Source organism: Papio anubis, chromosome 11 (genome assembly GCF_008728515.1).
Source record: "Papio anubis isolate 15944 chromosome 11, Panubis1.0, whole genome shotgun sequence".
NCBI lineage: Eukaryota > Metazoa > Chordata > Mammalia > Primates > Cercopithecidae > Papio > Papio anubis.
In genome coordinates, this window is record NC_044986.1 from 67,700,817 (window position 1) to 67,719,483 (window position 18,667).

Here is an 18,667-nt window from a genome sequence, read left to right on the forward strand (position 1 = left end):
GGGCCAGCGAAAATTGGGCCGCCTCCACGTCCAGTCATTCTCCAGCGGCCGGGTTTTTCAAAGCTCTGCGCCCGCCCAGTGTCTCGAGAGGAACCTCCCCCGGGGTACCCCAGCTCTGTCGCGGCCGCGCCCAGATGGCCGTCGGGTTCCCCCTCAAGGCCCCCCTGCCGACTCCGCCCTCTGCCGGCCAGGCCCCGCCCGGCCGCTCGCGGTCCCCTCGGCTGAAGAACTCACTCCTGCGAGCGAGCGGCGGCGCTCAGCATTGTGGCAGGCGGCTGGGGCCGGCTGGGGCGCCGGAGCCGCAGGCAGCCGCGGGGCTCCGAGAGGCGCGCACAAGGGCTGGGACTGCGCGGCGCCGCCGCTGCGAGCGCCACTGAGCGGCCGCGCAACTTCGGAGCCACAGCGCCGGAGCCAGGCGAGCGCTCGGAGACCCGGAGCCAGAGGGGCGCGCCGGAGCCTGGTTCGAGAGCCGGCGCCAGGCACCCACCGCGCTCCGAGTGCCAGGGGGCCCTCCGCACAGCGTGGCTGCCGCTGCCCCCACGGAAGGCACGGGCTGGCGCGGCCGGGCGCCGGGGAGGACGGCGAGGAGGCGGCGGCGGCGGCGAAGACGGCGGCGGCGAGGCTGGGGCCAGGGAGACAGCCCCGGGGGAGAGGCGCCCGAACCGGGCCGCGGGAGCATGTGGACCCGGAGCGGAGCTCGGGTCGCGCTGCTGCTGGCACTGCTGCTCTGCTGGGACCCGAGGCTGAGCCAAGCAGGTAGGAAGCGATCGGGCCTGGGGGCACGGGGCTAGGGGACCCTTGCGCCTCACTCTACCCTGAAGTTGAGGTGGTCTTTCGTCGCATCGATGCGCGCAGGGAAAGCGGCAAGGGCGCCCAAGTTAGAATGTAGATTTGACTGCCTCCCAAAGTGGGCAATGGCGCATCCACATAGCGGGAGGGGGGCGCAGGGAAGGGGGTTCACAGTAAACTGAAAACTCCCTGCTCGCTCCTGAAAGGGATCCCTTCTTCTCCCTGGAAGGGGTGTCGGAGTCAGGGTCTGAGTCTCCGGGAGGATCCGCCTCTTGGGGACCCCCGGCTCTCCGCGCGCCTGGCGTCCGCCCCGAAAAAAATCTGTGGCTACATAAGCAAGGTGTGCGCTCGCTGCCTTATGCCAGTAACTTACTAGTCTGGTCCCGGCTCGCCTAGGCTCTTACACGCTATAGGGACACGAATCCGCAGACCAGAGGGAGAGAGCGAAAGACCTGCTGAACACGGGAAGGGCTCCGGCAGCCGGGGGAGGCTGGCTTGCAGGGCTCCTGACGCGGGGAGGGCTAAGTCCTGCACACATAGCTTTCCCCGAGATCGCTGGGCCCGCAGGTCTGGATTTTTTTTTTTTTTTTCCTGAATGTTGGTGTGTGTGTGTGTGTGTGTGTGTGTGTGTGTGTGTGTGTGTTGGATGCGGGCGGGGGCTCCTAGGGATCCTGCGGAGTTTCCTTTTAAATGGGTCACTGACATTCTCGCTGTCCAGGGAACAGACTAGGTGCGCTCTCCTTGGTGCAGCGCCCGCTCTGGACCCACAAAGATGACTTCAGCGGACTGGTGGGCTCCTGAAATAAAGTCCCTAATCCGCCTCTCTCGCCGTGGATGAATACGTTTCTCGCTCGTCCTGTAACTGGACCCGGCGTCGCTGGCTGGGCTGCGTTTTCCCGGGGAGGCTGTGGACTGACTGGAGCCAGCCTCTCTCTGGTACCTGAACCCAAGCAAGTGGGCTAGCCACGGCCGCCGGGCGCCTCGGCTCCGGAGCCGGGTGGGGACGGGGACTCCTGCACGGAGTCCTCTCTGAGTTGAGGCTGAGAATGGAGCAGGAAAACTGGAGCGGAAAGTGGACGAGATGACGCAGCCCTCCCCACCTCCTACCTCCTGCTGCGATGTTGACATCCGCCCTTCCCCCCTCCATAGCCAAAGATTCCTCATTCTGGAATTAGTGATTCCCACGGCCAGGAGTGAGAGCTTGGCTTTAGTACATTCCCCACTTTTTTTTTTTTTTTTTCCTGGTGCAAGTACTGTGCAGTAGAGTTACAACACTCAACCATTTGATCCAACTTAATTATGATTTGGGCAGACTCTGGTATTTAAAGCAGTGTTTTGAAGTTGGAAGGTAATGATGGGGATGGGGGAAGGCAGGCTGCTGAATGTCCAACCTTGTTTTAAAGGGTGCAGTTAGACGTGGGAGGTGCTTGGTTGGGGTGTTGGTTTCTGGTTGGAGGGGGGTTGAGCAGATGATTGAAGGGTAGGGTGAAGTCTCTGTAAATGGCACATGGGCAGGGTTGTGTCTTGGGAAGCTGCTTTTGTACCAGCAGGACAGTGGGATCAGGAATAAATACTTAGGTTACCAGGAATGAGAGGCTGCAGTAGGAGAAAGACAAGACTGGTTGGCCTATAGTTCTCTGGGTGGGTGGGCTTGGCCAGGAAGGCTGGGGGTGGCCTGCATTTCCTGCTTAACAAAGCATCCAGCCCCCACCTTCCCCAGAAGAAACCCCAGGCCCAGGGCTTTGATGGATTTGGGCACGAATGGTGCCCAGTCAGAAATGGCCTCTAATACCCGGCTTTGATTTCTCACCAGCGAGCAGAAGCGGTATTGGAATTGTGCTCATTACTTAGCCCGGCAGGAGCTGCCTGCCCACCAGCCTGGAGAGGGGCCAACTGGTGGGGTCTGCCTGCAGCCTTCTCATTGCCCAGAATGTGTGGCCCTTAGAAACCTGCCTTCAGAAGGGAGAACATGTCCCTTCCTCCCACACAATCTTTTTTCTCTAATGCCACAGGCACAAAGCATCATTCTTTCAGAATGTTCTTTGGGTTTTTCCAGTGGATCTTTCACAAGCCCCATTTCACTGATGGGGAAAATCAAGTCCAGAGTGTTGGCTTTCTCCAAATCTTGCCTTCACTTGGCCACAGATTGAAGACTTGTGTGAAGGGCTCTTGTCCAATAGCCAGGCTGATTCAAGCCCAGCAGACCCTCCCTCCCATTCTTATCCACCCACCCCTCTGCCGTGAGCCTCATAACAAACTGAGGCAGGTGAGGCTCTCCCTCCAGAGATGGATCTTTACTAGGGGTGTCCAAGCTCCCCTCAAGTGGCAGGCACCTCTCTCTCCTTTTCCCCACCCTGACCCCATCCCTGGTGAATATGGGAATGAGCTCCCTTTACAGCACTGAGAATTTTTTTAAGCTGTAAAGTCTGATGGTGGAGAAATCAAAACTGGAACCATAAAACCCCAGACCCTTAGAAGGTGATTCAGCAAGTGACTAGCCAGAAAAAAGGCCACTTCAAAAGCTCTGGTTGGCCCTGGAAATCTCCTCCCACCCCACCTTTCAGTCCTTCCTGGAGCTTTTAATGAGCCTTTCCATGGCCTCTGGCTGGGATGGTTGAGAAGGAGTTGAGGTGTCAAGATAATACTTCTTTTTAAGGTGCAATTAAAATCAGAGTTTTTGTAGTGTCTCTGCTTGGTGTGTGTGTGTGCATGTGTGTGCTCGCGTGCACGCACTTGAGCACACACAATGGTAGCCTGTCCTCGTCTCCCTCTGCACTCACTGTAGCAAACACCCATCTCACTTAAACAAATGGAAAATCAAGTGTCTTAATGGGTTTTCTCATTAAAGTGAAAGTACCACTGCAGGGGAGCAATTTCTCCTGTAATCTCTCTCCTCCACCTCTCTCCCCTCCCCCGCAAACAGGGAATTCTGTAGGATAAAACAGTTCCCCTCTTTTCCAATCCACTTATTTAACTGTTGACACTTTGGTACAGGCCAACTTGCCCAAGGTCACATTGGGACTCACCGGTAGCACCAGGACTTGAACTGAGGCCTCACAACCTCAGTCTAGTGCTTCTAGCTCCTTCATCCCACCTGGACTAGAGACCCACCATCATGGGTGTGGGCTTGAGACTCTGAAATTGAGGCACCACTTAAGGCAGGCAGCTAAAGATAATATTGCTTCGATGGCTGCTTTAGACTGGAACTCATGGCAGGATGGAGGAAAGAGGTTGAGAGTTGGGAGGGTGGAGAGGTGTTCCAGGAGAGGGGAACAGGGCAGAGCCGAAGGTCTGCCACCAGGCAAGTGCCCAGAGGTGGCTGTCCCGACCCCCAGCATTGGCCTCCTGAGCAACTGCCCTGACCTGGGGAAGGGAGACAGGTCCCAAGTCAAGCTCCCTTGGGCTGCATGGCCAAATAAACATTAGCATTTTAGAGCTCTGCACCCATTTGTAGAGTTGGGGACAGAATATGTTTTTACGTTTTACTTATATTCAAAGCTTTGGGATCCAGTGTCCTGTCCTCCCCCACCTCTCTTTGTTGTTGAGTTTCTCCTGGACCAAAGGTCTTGTGACCCTTTTCCTGGGTGTCAGGCTTAAGATGAGGCCTGCCTCCTACTCCTGATTCCCTGAGCCACGGAGGTTTTCTAAGGAGGTTTGTGGACTGCCTAAGACTTTGGGGATGGGCTGTGGGGAGGTGGATCCTTTCCATTCCAAGAGCTCTCAGACAAGGTGAGTGATTCTGAATAGACAGTGCTGGGAACCTCCCTCCCCCAGGGCCCACAGGCAGCAGGTCTTTTGACCCTCAGAGTTGGGGTTGGGTGGAAAGCAGACAGCTTGGAGGCCACTGCCGCCTTCAGGAAAGGGCAGAGGGGGCTGGGTCATAGGCTGGGACTTGGGGGTGGGAGCCTGGGCCCATGGAAACTGCTGCCTGGGCAGATGGCCCCCAGAGGGTAGGGAAGAGAAAGCCGGCGCTCAGGCCAGAGCTGGCGCTTCTCTGGCGTCCTCCTCCTTCTCCTCCTCACCAGTTTCCTAAACAGCTTCCACAAATAGAGTCATTAAAGCTGTGAAGGCAAAATGAAACCAAACAAGTGCGTTCTGTGCTTTTCTGTTTCTTATTTTTTTAAGGAAATTAAAAATACCGTAATTAGAATAATACAAGGAGAGAGCACTTTCCGGAAGGCCTAGGGTATGGGCACTTCCCACCCACTGGGTTGGCTACAGAGGTTGGGGCTGGGGCGCCACCTCCCGCCCCGTTAGGGTCTGTGATCCGCCGGGGGCGCCGCGGGCTTTTCCCCCGGCTCCATGCATCCCGGCGCTGGTCTCGGCCCCCGACTGGGAGTTGGGTGGCGCTGGATTGTAACTCCGGCCCGGAACCGCCGCAGCCGCTGCGCCCCCGCGGGCAGACAAGCCCGGGCGGAGCGCGCTAAGCCACAGGTCCCCGTGGCGTTCCTCCTGGTCTTCGGGGATGCTAATGGCAGCGAAAATATTTGCTGAAGTGCCGGCATAAATCAGCCGCCTCCTGCTTCCCCACCCCCACCCCTTTTGTTTCCTCTTCCTTCTCTCCAAAAAGCGCTGGGCTGCTGCGAGCGCCCGAATTTACCTTTTCCAACTAAGCGGCCTGATTAGCATCTCCGCCGCTTGGGGGGCTGGATTCTACCTTCTCTTGCGCCCCCCACCCCCAGTCCCCATCTCCACCTCCCTCCCCAGCCGAGCTAAATCGGTCCGCTGGAGCCCCGGGAGCTCTAACACCACCGCCTAGCGAGTGAGTGCGCGGAGCCGCCCTCCTTCTCACCTCCCAGAACAGGCTGCCCCCAGCGCTTGCAACTTACCCCTTCGCGGCGCCGCACCGCTTGGCTCGCTTCTCCAAGAAGGCAGGCTTGTGGGTGTGAGAGTATGTATTAAGGAGTGTGTGTGGGGGGGGTGAGAATGTGTATTAAGCAGGTGGGCGGAGGTGGGAGTTTGCAGTTGGAGGGGAGGGTGGGTGTGGTGTTGCATTGGGGTGTCAGGTGTGTGTGGGGGCGAGCCATGCACTTGGTGTGTGCCAGAGGATGGATGCGTGTTTGAGGAGGGTTGTGCCTTTTGTAACTCAGGATGTGTGGTGTATAGGCTGTGTGTGTGTGTTTGGGTATGTGGGGGGTGGGCAATGTCACATGGGCACACTTGTGGTGTGTTTGTGTATAAATAGGTATATGTAATGTGGAGACAGTGAGTCACCGCCAGGCATGGGAAGCTCCATCCATTGTATTCTATTGGGGATTCCACTTCAGGATGGGACACAGGCCATTTGCCGTCAGCACTTAAGACACCTCATTTTGCCCCGCACCTGCACTGTGAGCAGGGTTTGGCCTGGCTCTGCTGTTGGAAGGGCAGAGGACAGCTTCCCCTGCTGAGTGTGGATGGGACAGGCCTGCATGAAGGTGGGTCCTAGTGCTCCAGGGGGAGGAAAGTTGGCAGAGATGGACCCTAAGCCAGCCCAGCAGCTTGGGCTACTGCCCCCGGGAAGACTAGGGTCCCAGACCTGGAGTCTCCTGCAGTCGACTCCCAGCTTCCCCAGAGCATGGGAGCAGCTGCGGTTTGGAGATCTGCTCTCTGACCTGGGTCAGCTTATGCTTCAGCCTGTCTCCCCCAAGGGGAGTGAGTTCGCCTCTAGAGTTTGCTGGAGAAGGGGCCAGCAGAGCTTGAGTGGGTGGGATCCCCAGTGGAGGACCCCATCTCAGGCTGACGTGGCTGGGGCCTGGAACTCTCAGTGGTGGCAATTGAAAGAGGACAGACACACCCACACACATGCTGGACTCCACTGTCCTTACCACTTTCTTGGTCACAGAAGCACTTCCCTGCTTTCCCAGGGCTGTCCACAGGAAGGACTTCCATCACTTCAACTCTAGGATAAGATGGACTGTTCCGGAGCAGGGAAGCCTAGAGGAAAATCACAGTCCCTCCCCCGACCCTGGTGTGCATGTTGCTTTACAGTTTACAAAACTCTTTTATATGTGCAATCTCACTTTGTCCTTATAAGAACCCACCGAGGAGGTGGAGGCTTTCACTTAGGAAGCTGAAGAGGCAGGACTGGGACCCAGGTTTGTATTTGTCAGGGTTCTCTAGAGGGACAGAACTAATATATATATATAAAGGAGAGTTTATTAAGTATTAACTCACAAGATCACAACATCCCACAATAGGCCGTCTGCTGGCTGAGGAGCAAGGAGAGCCAGACTGAGTTCCAAAACCGAAGAACTTAGAGTCTGATGTTCGAGGGCAGGAAGCATCCAGCACGGGAGAAAGATGTAGGCTAGGAGGCTAAGCCAGTCTCTCTTTTCACATTTTTCTGCCTGCTTATATTCTAGCCCTGCTGGCAGCGGATTAGATGGTGCCCACCCAGATTAAGGGTGGGTCTGCCTTCCCCAGCCCACTGACTCAAATGCTAATCTCCTTTGGCAACACCCTCACAGACACACTCAGGATCCATATTCTATATCCTTCCATCCAGTCAAGTTGACACTCAGTATGAACCATCACAAGGTCAGAACTCCTAAGCAGCCCTGGTCACAGCCCTCGAGGAGGTGCTGTCTGTAAGGGATGCTGATGTCCACTCTAGAAATGTTAAGTGGCATTCAGAGCATTGCGGATGCCATGTGAGAGTGACAGATGATATGCAAGGGAGAGCATAGCAGAGCCAAAGTTGTAAGGCATGGGGCTTCCTGGGGCGGGTGATGAGTGCCAGACCTTTACTCTGTCCTTTTCCGGTCCTTCTGAGAGCATGTCCTGAAGAGAGGATGGGATGGGGGGCTAGCCAGCTGGGCATGTGGGCAGGGGTGCCAGCCGACCTCTCCCTACTCTTGGGAAATTTGCACCTGTTAGCATCTGCGGTGTTTACCATCCTGGGGTGAACACCAGTCTTGGGGAACAGACCCTCTAGCCCATTCCACCTCCCAGCATCCCAGGTTCAACTGAACGTGTGTGCTTGGGTCACGAGTCCTCTCAGCTGCTTCTGACTCTGTGGGCTAGGACTGTGGCAGGGCCTGGAGGCAAAAGGCTGCCTTCTTCTTGGATCTCTCTGTGTGGCTCCCAAAGGTGAAACGAGCCCAGAAAATACTTTCTAAGCACTGGCAGGGATCATATTGGGGGTGGAGACTTGGGGAGGTATTTCTCTACCTTTGCCCTTCCCCCACCAGAGAACACAAAGTGGGTAAGAAGGGGAACGGTGGAATCCTCTGCCTAGCACTTCTGTGAGCCATTTGCCAGGGGTAGGGGTGGGGAGATCCTTTGTCATCACCACCTCTGGGAACCCCCAGCTGCTCTGTTTCCACACACACCTCTCACCGGGGCCTTAGCTGCAGGTGCAGAAGAGTGCATGGCATTGCCAATTGGAATTCTGAGGGGTTAACATGGCCTCCCAGCATTGTCATTGACTACGTGGTGACGTTGGGCAGCTCACCTAACTGGACTGTACCTCCATTTTCTCATCTGTAAAATGGGGGTAATAATAACATCATCCTCAGAATTGCCTTGAGAGTCTCATGAGCTGATGTATGGAAAAGCCCTTAGCACAGTGCCTGGCACACAGCAAGCACTTAGGGCCTGTTGGCACGCAGCCTGCCCCAGAGAGAGCCCAGCGATGCATCATCATCTTCCTCAACGGGAGTGAAAGCTGGGAGGTCAGGGCCAGGAGTCTCCGCCACTCCTGGCCGAGGAGTTAGGAGACTCTGGCTCTTGATCTTCATTTGCTGTGAGACCTTGGGCAAATGCCTTTCCCTCTCTGCGTTCTGATTGTTTGGTTTCCCTTCCTATCTGTAAGTCTGGAGTGGGGCAGAGGTGGAAGGATGATCCATACAGGATGTGGGGTTTTCGTCTGGTTCTATCTGAAGAGGCCCCAGCAGTCAGAAAGAAACAGAGGTAGCCGAGGCCCAGAACCACTTGTGTTTACAGAGGCCTCTCCAGAAAGTCAATATATTGACTGGAATGCCCTTGCACGCATTATGCGGCCCTGGGTGTCTCTCTCACCGAAGCCGTAAATCACCCTCTGGGAACTTGGTCCCTTTTTCCTGCTCCATAAGCGTCTCCTGCCTCAGAGACTGAGAACCCCAGATGCCAAGCAGGGCCCAGGAGGTAGAGAAGGGCCCCACTGGCAGAGGCAGCCTGGGCATGTGCAAGTAAAGGCCCGTGGTCCCCCACCCTTGTCACCCACTCCAAAGCTCAAGTACACCCTGCTGAGGGTGTGTTAGGGACAGACTTTGCAGACGTGGCCCCGTGTCATGCATGGCTTCATTTCTCAGAGGCCGGGGGAGGCCAATCTTGAGGATTGGGGAATGAGGACTCCTGTCTCCACGTAGGGTATCGGAACACCAGCCCACCCTAAAACCTGATGCACATGCCCATTCATTCAGCCTGGGCAAGTGCTGAGCTCTGTGGTCAGAAGCTAAAAAACCATGGGCCTGACTCTTGAAGAACTGATGGGCTTTGTGCTGCTGCTTGAAGCATGGGCCAAGTGCCTGGCCTGTGATGCTGGGGTACAAGGGGGGTTAGGGTGATGCAAGAGAGCAACCATTCAAGATGAGCCAAGATGTATGTGTCTTGGGAGGGGTCTTGCGTGATGTTTAGAGGGCAGGCTGTGCAGTCACATTACTTGGGTTCAAATCCTGGCAGTGCCACCATCTGGTTGTGTGTCTTAGAGCAAGTTGCCTACCCTCTCTGAGCTTAGTTCTGAGCTTAGTTCCTTCATTTGTAAAATGGGAGTAGTAACACCAATCTCATTAGATTTGGGGATAGATGAGATCATGCGTAAAAGTGCTCTGCATATTCTGAAGTGCTCAGTGACATTCACTGTCATCATCATCATCATCGTCATCATTATCATCATCATGTGGGCACCGTGTATTGGGTGGAATGAAGGGAAATGTCTCAATGTTGAGAGGAAGAAGCTCTTGCGGCCTGGGTGGTCAGAAAAGGCTTCCTGGAAGAGGGAAGGTTTGCACTTAACTGGCGCTTGAGAGATGAGAGACTTTGGGTAAATGGAGAGTGTGACCCTGGTAGGGGATGTGTACGTGAAGGTATGGGTGGGACTGTCTGGCACATCTACCTAGGAGACAAATTCTACATTCAGGTTCTGACTCGTGTCTGATCATCTAGCAACTCAAGACTTCCAGGGCCAGAGGTCTCTTAGTACAGTGGGAAAAGGCCCAGGCTTTAGGATTTGAATCTTCCAGAGGTGGCTTACCCTCTGTGCCTCAGCTTCCCAATTCATGAGATAGGCATGATTCTACCTTCATCAGGTGCTGATGTGACGTGAACTAACACATATGCAGTCTTGGCAGAGTGGGTGCTCTGTGCATTTCCATTGCCTTCCCTTCTCTTCCTGCCCCTCGTCCACTCCCCCCACCCCCAATCTGGCTGACCCCTGGATAGGACTAGGGCTGGGCCTGGGCCCTGATTCTCCCCCTATGCATCTCTGGGCAGAACAGGGGGACAGAGGGTCCCAAAGTGGCAGTTTCCAGGTTGGCCAGAAAGCCAGGGAGAGGGGCAGGAAGAGAGAGGCTGCTTTTTCTGGTCCCTGGTACTCATCTGGGCCTGCCCTGACCCAGGAGGCATCCCCAGGGGGTCTTCTGCTGAGATCACCCAGGAGCCTGCAACCCCCAGAGGCCACAAGCGGTGTCAGGAGGCATTACTGCCTTCAGGAGACAACACCCAAGGAAAGCAGTTCTGTAATGCGATCAGAGGCGTCCGCCTGCCTGGCTGGGGACCTGGACACCCATGCAGGATGCAGAGCTTACAAGAAATTGAGTCAGGAATTCCAGGAAAGTTGTCTGTGGCCCCCTCCCCCATCCCTGTCCCACCTTTGGTCATTCTGTGACACAGCAGGGCAGAGTGAGATTGGGAGTGAGCAGTGACCTCTGGTGGGTGGGAGTCTGTCAGATGGGGCAGCCTGCATTCTTTCCTTGTCACCAAAGCCAGGGCTCCAGGGTTGGGGAGACAGGTTCAGCAGGGGCAGGCAAGATGGATTGAAACTACTAGGTGATGGCAGAGCAGTCATGGCACTAGGTGACTAGGGAGGCTGGGTCTGATTTTGCTTACTCGTGTGTGTTCCTGGCACCCGGAAGGTACTGGGTAAATCTCTGTAGAACGGATGAATGAGAACTCATGGTCAGACCTTACTCACCCAAGAGGTAGCTGTGATTTTGTCCCAGCTGTTCATGGACCTGCTGCTGTGGATGAGTAACCAAAGAATTAGAAGATTTTTCATTCCCTTGCTTCCAGCCTTCCCCTCCTGCCTGCCTGCCTCCCTCCCTTCATTATCTGCTGCTTGCTTTCTTTGAACACTTAATGTGTACCCGGCACGGTGGAAGCCAGAGCCAAGTCTTCAGTGATCAGAGCCCCTAGGTAGGAAGGAATTTATTCACTAAATTCAGTGGAGCCACGGAGAATTAACCAAGTTTTGCAGTCAAGTGCCCTTGGCCCCTTTACATAGAGAAAGCAGACTGGCACAACACCTGCTGGGCTAGTAAACTTTGTGCTTATGTGCAAGGTGGCCCTTGTAAGGCACAGCCAGTCCAGGCCACTTTAAATGTTTGTTTCCTACTTGTAGCCACAAGCCCATTATCACTTCTCTCCACCTTGCCTTCCTGTGGCTCAAGAGAATGCCCACCGCATGGACAACAGACTCTGAGGCCTGAGAGCAAGTGTGGGCTGAGCAGGTATATCTAAAGGCCATGGCCAGATCTGACTCCAGGCCTCAGCCCTCCATAGTGACTGCTACCAGCTTCTTATCAGGATCTGGGCTTGGTGCAGGAGAGCAGTTCTGGCCATGGGGTCTGGCTGATCCAGACTCTCGGTGGCACCATGTCCCGTACTGACATCTTTGGGAGTAAACATCCCCAGGCAGCAGCAAGCCTGGCCCAGTGACCATCCTCAGCTGGTGGCTCACTGGTCCTTGTCAGGGGCCTCTGCCAGAGGCTGATTTGGAATTCCTCCCTGGCAGCCCAGGAAAGCCAGAGCTGCTGGGCACAGTGACCCCTGCTGCAAATTTGATCCAGCCCCACATTTTCCTCCCGGTCCATCCCACTTCTGACTTCTGTATAGACACACACACACACACACACACACACACACACACACACACACACACAATGACAGCAGAAAAAGCCCCAAGTTGAGAATTGGGAAAACTGGATTCTTTTTTTTCTTTGGAAATAAAATACTAGATTCTAATCCTAGCCATGTAGCTAGCTAATTTGCTTTGTGACATTGGACTAGTCCTTTCCCCTCTCTGAGCTTCCTCTGTCCAAATGAAGAGGTTCTGCCCTGGAATCAGAAAACCTGAGTTCAAGTCCTGGCCCCATCACGAACTACAATTTCATGAGCCACACTATAAAGTGTGCCCCCTGACTGGTTGTGGGGACATTAGAGGAAATGGGCATGGTCAGTAAAGGTCGCTTTTCTTTCCTTTCCACCCAGAGGGAAATCCACAAATTGCTGGATCCTGCCTTCTAGCAGGATTTTGCATTGCTGGATCCCAAATCCACAGAACCCGCCTTCTTTCTTTCTGGTATTCCCTTCTTGACATGGCATATTAGACATAAGGTAGAGTGGGGTTATCCTAGGGACTTCTGAGATGCCTTCCAGCCATCAAAGCCCATCGCTCTAAAGGACCGTGGGTACAGTTCAGGAAGTCCTGTGGAGTGACTTGGTAATCATCTGGGGGTCATCAGCAAGGGGAGAGCCTGCCTTGTTGTACACATTTGGAAAGAGCACTGGACTAGGAGTCTGGAATCTTCAGCTCTAAGGCCAAATCTGTCTCTGTGCGATAGGCAAATCTCACCCACCTTCTTTGAGCCTCAGTTTACCCATCACCAAAAGGAACAAAAGAAGCTGAATGCCAGGTAGGGCCAAGTGAGAAAACACCCAGAGAGGTGCTTCAGAAACTGTTCTCCAAACCCCCAGGGGTCGCTGATCTGAGGCAGCAGGAGGCCTACAGAACAGCCCCTGGACTATGTGGTCCATCCTGGGAACTGCTGCCTGTGTGGCAGGGATAGGAGGGCCCACATGCCCATTTCACCGGCTTCTCCCATGCGGGGCTGACCACAGCTATTGAGCTAAGTGACAAGAGTTTTGGCCACTTCTCATCCATCTTTGTGTCCCCATACCCTGACCCCATCGCACACCCCACATCCCAGAGCAGAGGAGGCCCGGGTGCCACGTCAGAGATGGTTAGTGTCAGTGCCGGGTTTGATGCTGTCTGAGCCAGCACACCATCTGCCATGCCCACCAGAAGTTACATAATCCCTCGGCCGGCTGCCCATTCTTAGAAAACGGGGCAGGCAGGACCAGCAGGGAGTAGAGAGTTAGAGTTTTCTTGTCTGCATTTTGTTCCCTCCCAGCCCACCACATCCCTGGACCAGTCTTCGCTCTCTGAGTTGCTCCCACACTGTTCAGAGCCTGAGACGTAAATGCCAAGGCAGAGAGAGGCTCACGTTGGAAGGGGACATGGGTCGTGAGGACTGCTTGCCACCATGCCACACAGACTCCAGGACACCCTGCAGATATGCCTGCTGGCAGCACACCTGGCTGGCCACACCTTGCCAGTTCCTCACACCGCTCCTCTGCTGAGCCTGTGGTGGGTTGAGGAGGACCACTCAAGCTTCTAGGACAAACAGAGTCTCCCCTCCACCCCCTAGTTCCTGCAGAGATATTCCCTTTCCAAAATCTTATCAGATCATAAGCATTTTTATTTATTTTTATTTTATTTTATTTTATCTTTTATTTTTGAGACTGAGTCTCGCTCTATCACCCAGGCTGGAGTGCAGTGGCGCCATATCGGCTCACTGCAATCTCTGCCTCCCAGGTTCAAGCAATTCTCATGCCTCAGCCTCCCAAGTAGCTGGGATTACAGGTGCCCACCACCACTAGACCTGGCTAATTTTTGTATTTTTAGTAGAGATGGGGTTTCACCAAGTTGGCCGGGCTGATCTCAAACTCCTGACCTCAAGTCATCTGCCTGCCTCGGCCTCCTAAAAGTGCTGGGATTACGGGCATAAGCCACCTCGCCCAGCCCATAAGCATTTTTAATAACTGAATAACAGCCAGATAACACCACCCATGTATCATTAGGGTCTTTGGAATCCCCGAGACCCAAGATCCCTTCCTGTCTCCTTCATTTGCTGGCTGCATGATGTTTGCCAGGCAACTTTACTCTTGTTTGGGTCAGTTTCCTCATCAGTGAAATGGGAATTATGAAGCCTGCTTCCCAGAGCTGCGTTAAGGATGGAATCAGATAATACTTGGAGAGGACAGAGAAAGTATTTAGTGATGGTAGCTCTGATCAGCGGCATCCAATTCCATTCTCTCTATTTTTTTTGAGACGGAGTCTCGCTCTGTCGCCCAGGCTGGAGTGCAGTGGCACAATCTCAGCTCACTGCAAGCTCCGCCTCCCGGGTTCACACCATTCTCCTGCTTCAGCCTCCCGAGTGGCTGGGACTACAGGCGCCCGCCACCACACCCAGCTAACTTTTTGTATTTTTAGTAGAGACGGGGTTTCACCGTGTTAGCCAGGATGGTCTCGATCTCCTGACTTCGTGATCCACCCGCCTCGGCCTCCCAAAGTGCTGGGATTACAGGTGTGAGCCACTGCACCCAGCCTTCCATTCTCTCTCTTTAACATCATGACCAGATCTGATTCATTGCAGGAATGCAAGAGTGGTTCCAAATGATATTTGATAACATGCCAAATTAATATCATGTTCCATATTAATGAATCTGAGGAAACAAAATCATATTATTATCTTCATAGATGCTGAACAAAGCTTGGATAAAATACTACACTAAAAGAAATAGGAATTAAGGGATACTTTTTAAATGAGACAGAGAGAGAGAGAGATACCATGGAATACTATTCAGTCATAAAAAGGAATGAAATAATGGCATTCACAGCAACCTGGATGGAGTTGGAGACCATTATTTTATTTTATTTTTTTTTTTGAGAAGGAGTCTTGCTCTGTTGCCCAGGCTGGAGTGCAATGGCACGATATCAGCTCACTACAACCTCCGCCTCCCGGGTTCAAGCAATTCTCCTGCCTCAGCCTCCTGAGTAGCTGGAATTACAGGTGTGTGCCACCATGCCTGGCTAATTTTTGTATTTTTAGTAGAGACGGGGTTTCACCATGTTCGCCAGGCTGGTCTCGAACTCCTGACCTCAGGTGATCTGCCCACCTCAGCCTCTCAAAGTGCTGGGATTCCAGGTGTGAGCCATCACGCCTGGCCAGAGACCATTATTCTAAGTGAAGTAACTCAGGAATGGAAAACCAAAAATCATATGTTCTCACTTATAAATGGGAGCTAAGCTATGGGGATGCAAAAGCATAAGAATGATATAATGGACTTTAGGGAGATGGGGGAAGTGTGGGAGGGGGTGAGGGATAAAAGACTACACATTGGGTACAGTGTGCACTGCTTACATGATGGGTGCATCAAAATCTCAGAAATCACCACTGAAGAACTTATTATCCATGTAACCAAGTACCACCTGTTCCCAAAAAACTATTGAAATAAAATAAAAATAAAAATAAATAAAAATATATTTATATACACACATACCCTAGTCCTAAAGCTAGTATCTTAATTAATGGGAAAACACTAAAGGTACTTTCAGTAAGATCAGTAATAGATACCCTGCTAGTATTCACCTCTGCTAGTATTTACCTCTGCTAGTATTCACCTCTGCTAGTATTCACAGCTAGAGGCATTAGCGAATGTGATTAAATGAGAGAAGTCTATTAGAAGCATTAGAAAGGGATAAAGAAGTAAAACTATTCCTACCAGATAGCAAAACATACTGTAAAGCCTCTGTAATTAAAACAGTGTGCTTACTGGTGTGTGAATTAGCAAATAGACCAAAGAGAATAGTAAGTTCAGAATTAGACCCAAATGTCTATGGAAATACAGTATATAACAAAGGTGGTATCACAGGTCACTGCGGTTAAGACAGACTTTTTAATAGATGGTGCTCGGACTACTGGGTAGCTATGTGGGGAAAGGTGAAATTTGATTCAAGTCTCACACCATACAGAGAGATGAGCTCCAAGTGGATTTGGGATCTAGATGTAAACAACGATACAACTACTAAATGAAAACATGGGCAAATTCCTTTTTAAACTTGGGGGTGGGAAAGGCTTTCTAACTATGACTTAAGATCTAGAGGCAATAAAAAAACTGATCGGTTTTATTACATGAACATTTTTAAATTTTTGACCAAAAAAAAAAAAAAAATCACAGAACACCTTAAACAAAGTCAAAAGACAAAGTACTTGACAAACTGAGAGAAATATTCAAAACATATGCCACAGACGAAGGGCTGATATTTATAGTATATAAAGGGCTTTTAAATACCAAGGAACAAAGGATCAAGCCCTAACAGAAGGGTGGAAAAAAAGACACGAGCAGACAATTCACAAAATAAGATAGAACAATGACCCTGAAACACTCACTCGGAATTACAGAAACACATATTGTAAAACTCCGAGATACCATTTCTCACTTACCAGATGGGAAAGCATTAAACACTGTGGCCTCGCATTCAGTTGTGGAGGGGGGCTTGAGCCCACAAGGGCGCCCATGGGGCCTGCTCTGTGCCCACCTTGGCCATTGTGTATGCATTGTCTCATTCAGTCCTTGCGATGACTCTGGGAGGAAGGTCTTAGCAGAAGAGCAAAATGGGGCTCGGGGAAGTGAAGTGACCCACCCTAATCTAGCTTTTAGTGTCAGGGCCTCATCTGGATTCAGCCCTAGCCTTTGGACTCCAGATTCAGTGCTCCTTCCATGAGCCCACCCTACACCCACTTCCCGAGGCAGGGACTGGGCCTTATCTCCCGCGCACCTCCCTCAATGCCCAGGGAGTGCTGGATGCTCTGGAGTTACTTGTGGAGTGACTGGGTGGTGAGGGAATCGCACTTGCAGCTGCTTTATAAAATGCAGACTCCTCCACCGACGTGATTGTTGTCTCCCTCAAGAGCTGTTGATTGATGGACGGAACTGGGCTTTTCCCACAGGCCAGTCAGCCAGCCCCAGTTAGCCCCTTTGCCATTTTAAGGATTGGTCAGGAAGAGTGGGTGTTTGTGGGTGCATGGGGAGCAACAAGCCCCAGGGGCAGATCAGCTGGTCTGCTGGAAAAGAGGCTGAGCCAGACCTCAGCTCCTACAGAGAGTGGAGGAGACCCTGGGAGGATGGTGGGGGCATGATTGCCAGAAGGTCCTGCTCCAAGCCTGAGAATTCTGCTTACCAGTCAGTACGTTTTTTATTACACCCTTGACAGTGTCCTCCTCCCACCCTGCCCCCGGATCCTGAGGAGCCTGCAGAGGGTGGGGCAGGGCCCACTGAGGGTCCGACCCCTCCAGGGAAAGGGGCCGCCGGAAGTGTGGATCAAGCCATCCACCCTCCTTCCCATCACAGCCCACTGGACCAGAGCGCTTGCCCGAACCCCCAGAGGCCCTGATCTCTGCTGGAAGAGCAGGCTAAACAGAAATTCCCTGGGACCCTGGGGCATCTCCCTCTCACCTCCCTGGACTTCCTTTCCAAGGCTCCTTCTAGGCAGTTGTTGTGCTTCTGGGCAGGGCGTGTAGTTCTCAGAGCTTCTTAGGAACGGCAGTCTGGTAGACCCTATAAAGGGGTGCATGAGGGCCCCGTGTCCCCTTGGCTTGAGTAAGAGCTGGTGGTGAGAATCAGCCCCATGCCATCTCTGGCTGTCCCACCATTGCTGGTCAAGGTGATTCCTGTTGCTCCCAGGCACAGAGCACTCATGCAAAAACACCTTCTTATTGACTCTGAGCTTCTCAAGAGCCCCACAAAGTCATCAGGGGGCGTGTTTCCACTGCCCTTTTATGGCTGGGGAAACTGAGACAGAGCTACCTCCTAACCTACACTGTTACCATCTGACTTTTCACTCTACTGCCTCTTCTCTGCTCTTGTCTTGGTTTGGTGGCTCAGAAAGATGAAGAAAAGAAGCATTGTAGACCATTCTAGATTGTCCTTCAAGGACACCCTGTCTTACCTCCGTGCTTTCCCTAGGGGAACTCAGTTGTGATTAGGAGGAACCTGAGGGCCCTTACTCTGATTGGTCAGAGTGAGGAGGGGTGCAGGCCTGTTCAGGAGCCAGGATCTTACCTCCACTCCATGGCTCAGCGAGGGAAGCTGTTGAGCCCTGAACACACAGCAAAGCCAAGGCCAAGCAGGTTGAAGACTGGCAGCCCTTAGCCTCTAGCCCTCCTGGCTACACCACAAAGGTGGACATCAGACTGAGCAGAGCAGGCCCATGGCCAAGGTCGAAATTGCTTTCAATGGCCTGTCCACCAAGTGACCTGGGGACCTAGCCTGCCTCTCTGGGGAGGGGCTTTCCAAAGACAACTAGCCACCTTCTTTTATGCCCTCCCCACCTCATCAGGCCTCCGGCCCTGGGTATGTGGGCCTCCCCCCACATCCCTGGAGCCTGGCACAGCCTCCCTTTGGATGCTCACCATGGGTGGACAGCTGGGACCAGCCTTCCCCATAAGGGAAATTCCAGATCCCACCAAATTCCAAATTCCATAGCCTTATCTGGCACCATTCTGTCTGACCTTTCATGGGCTTCCTTGTGTGGGACGAAGGACCTCCCGCCCACAGAAAGATTACGGGGCAGGGAAGCAGGGAAGTGGGGGTTCCCCACCTTCCTACCACTCAAGATCCCTGGGTGTGTCACAGACTTGTACCATGGCTGGAACACACAGGTTGTTTATATGGAGAGCAGCCGGGAACAGGGATTTGGGGTGTGGCTGGGGGTGAAGACAATGGGCTTGACAGTAGCAAGCGACCTCCACGGTGAAGTCATTGTCCCATTTAACCCTGTCAGAGCAGAGATGAT

General features: G+C 53.1%; 1 protein-coding gene and 1 long non-coding RNA gene across 3 annotated transcripts in view; one reads left to right on the forward strand and one right to left on the reverse strand.

Moving 5' to 3' along the window:
* The first annotated feature begins 226 nt into the window (after positions 1–226).
* Positions 227–18,667, forward strand: part of UNC5B (unc-5 netrin receptor B) — a 90,335-nt gene continuing 71,894 nt past the window's right edge. Inside the window, exon 1 of one of the 2 annotated variants that reach the window (XM_003903814.5) lies at positions 227–756. In XM_003903814.5, coding sequence (XP_003903863.2) covers positions 678–756 — 79 coding nt within the window. In that variant the 5' untranslated portion in view covers positions 227–677. The remainder of the gene's footprint in view (positions 757–18,667) is intronic. The other variant, XM_003903815.5, reaches the window with a different exon arrangement.
* Positions 4,883–5,859, reverse strand: LOC103887547. Its single transcript, XR_651687.4, has 2 exons — positions 5,619–5,859; positions 4,883–5,257 (listed from the first exon to the last, which is right to left on the reverse strand). It is a non-coding gene; the product is annotated as an uncharacterized LOC103887547 (long non-coding RNA).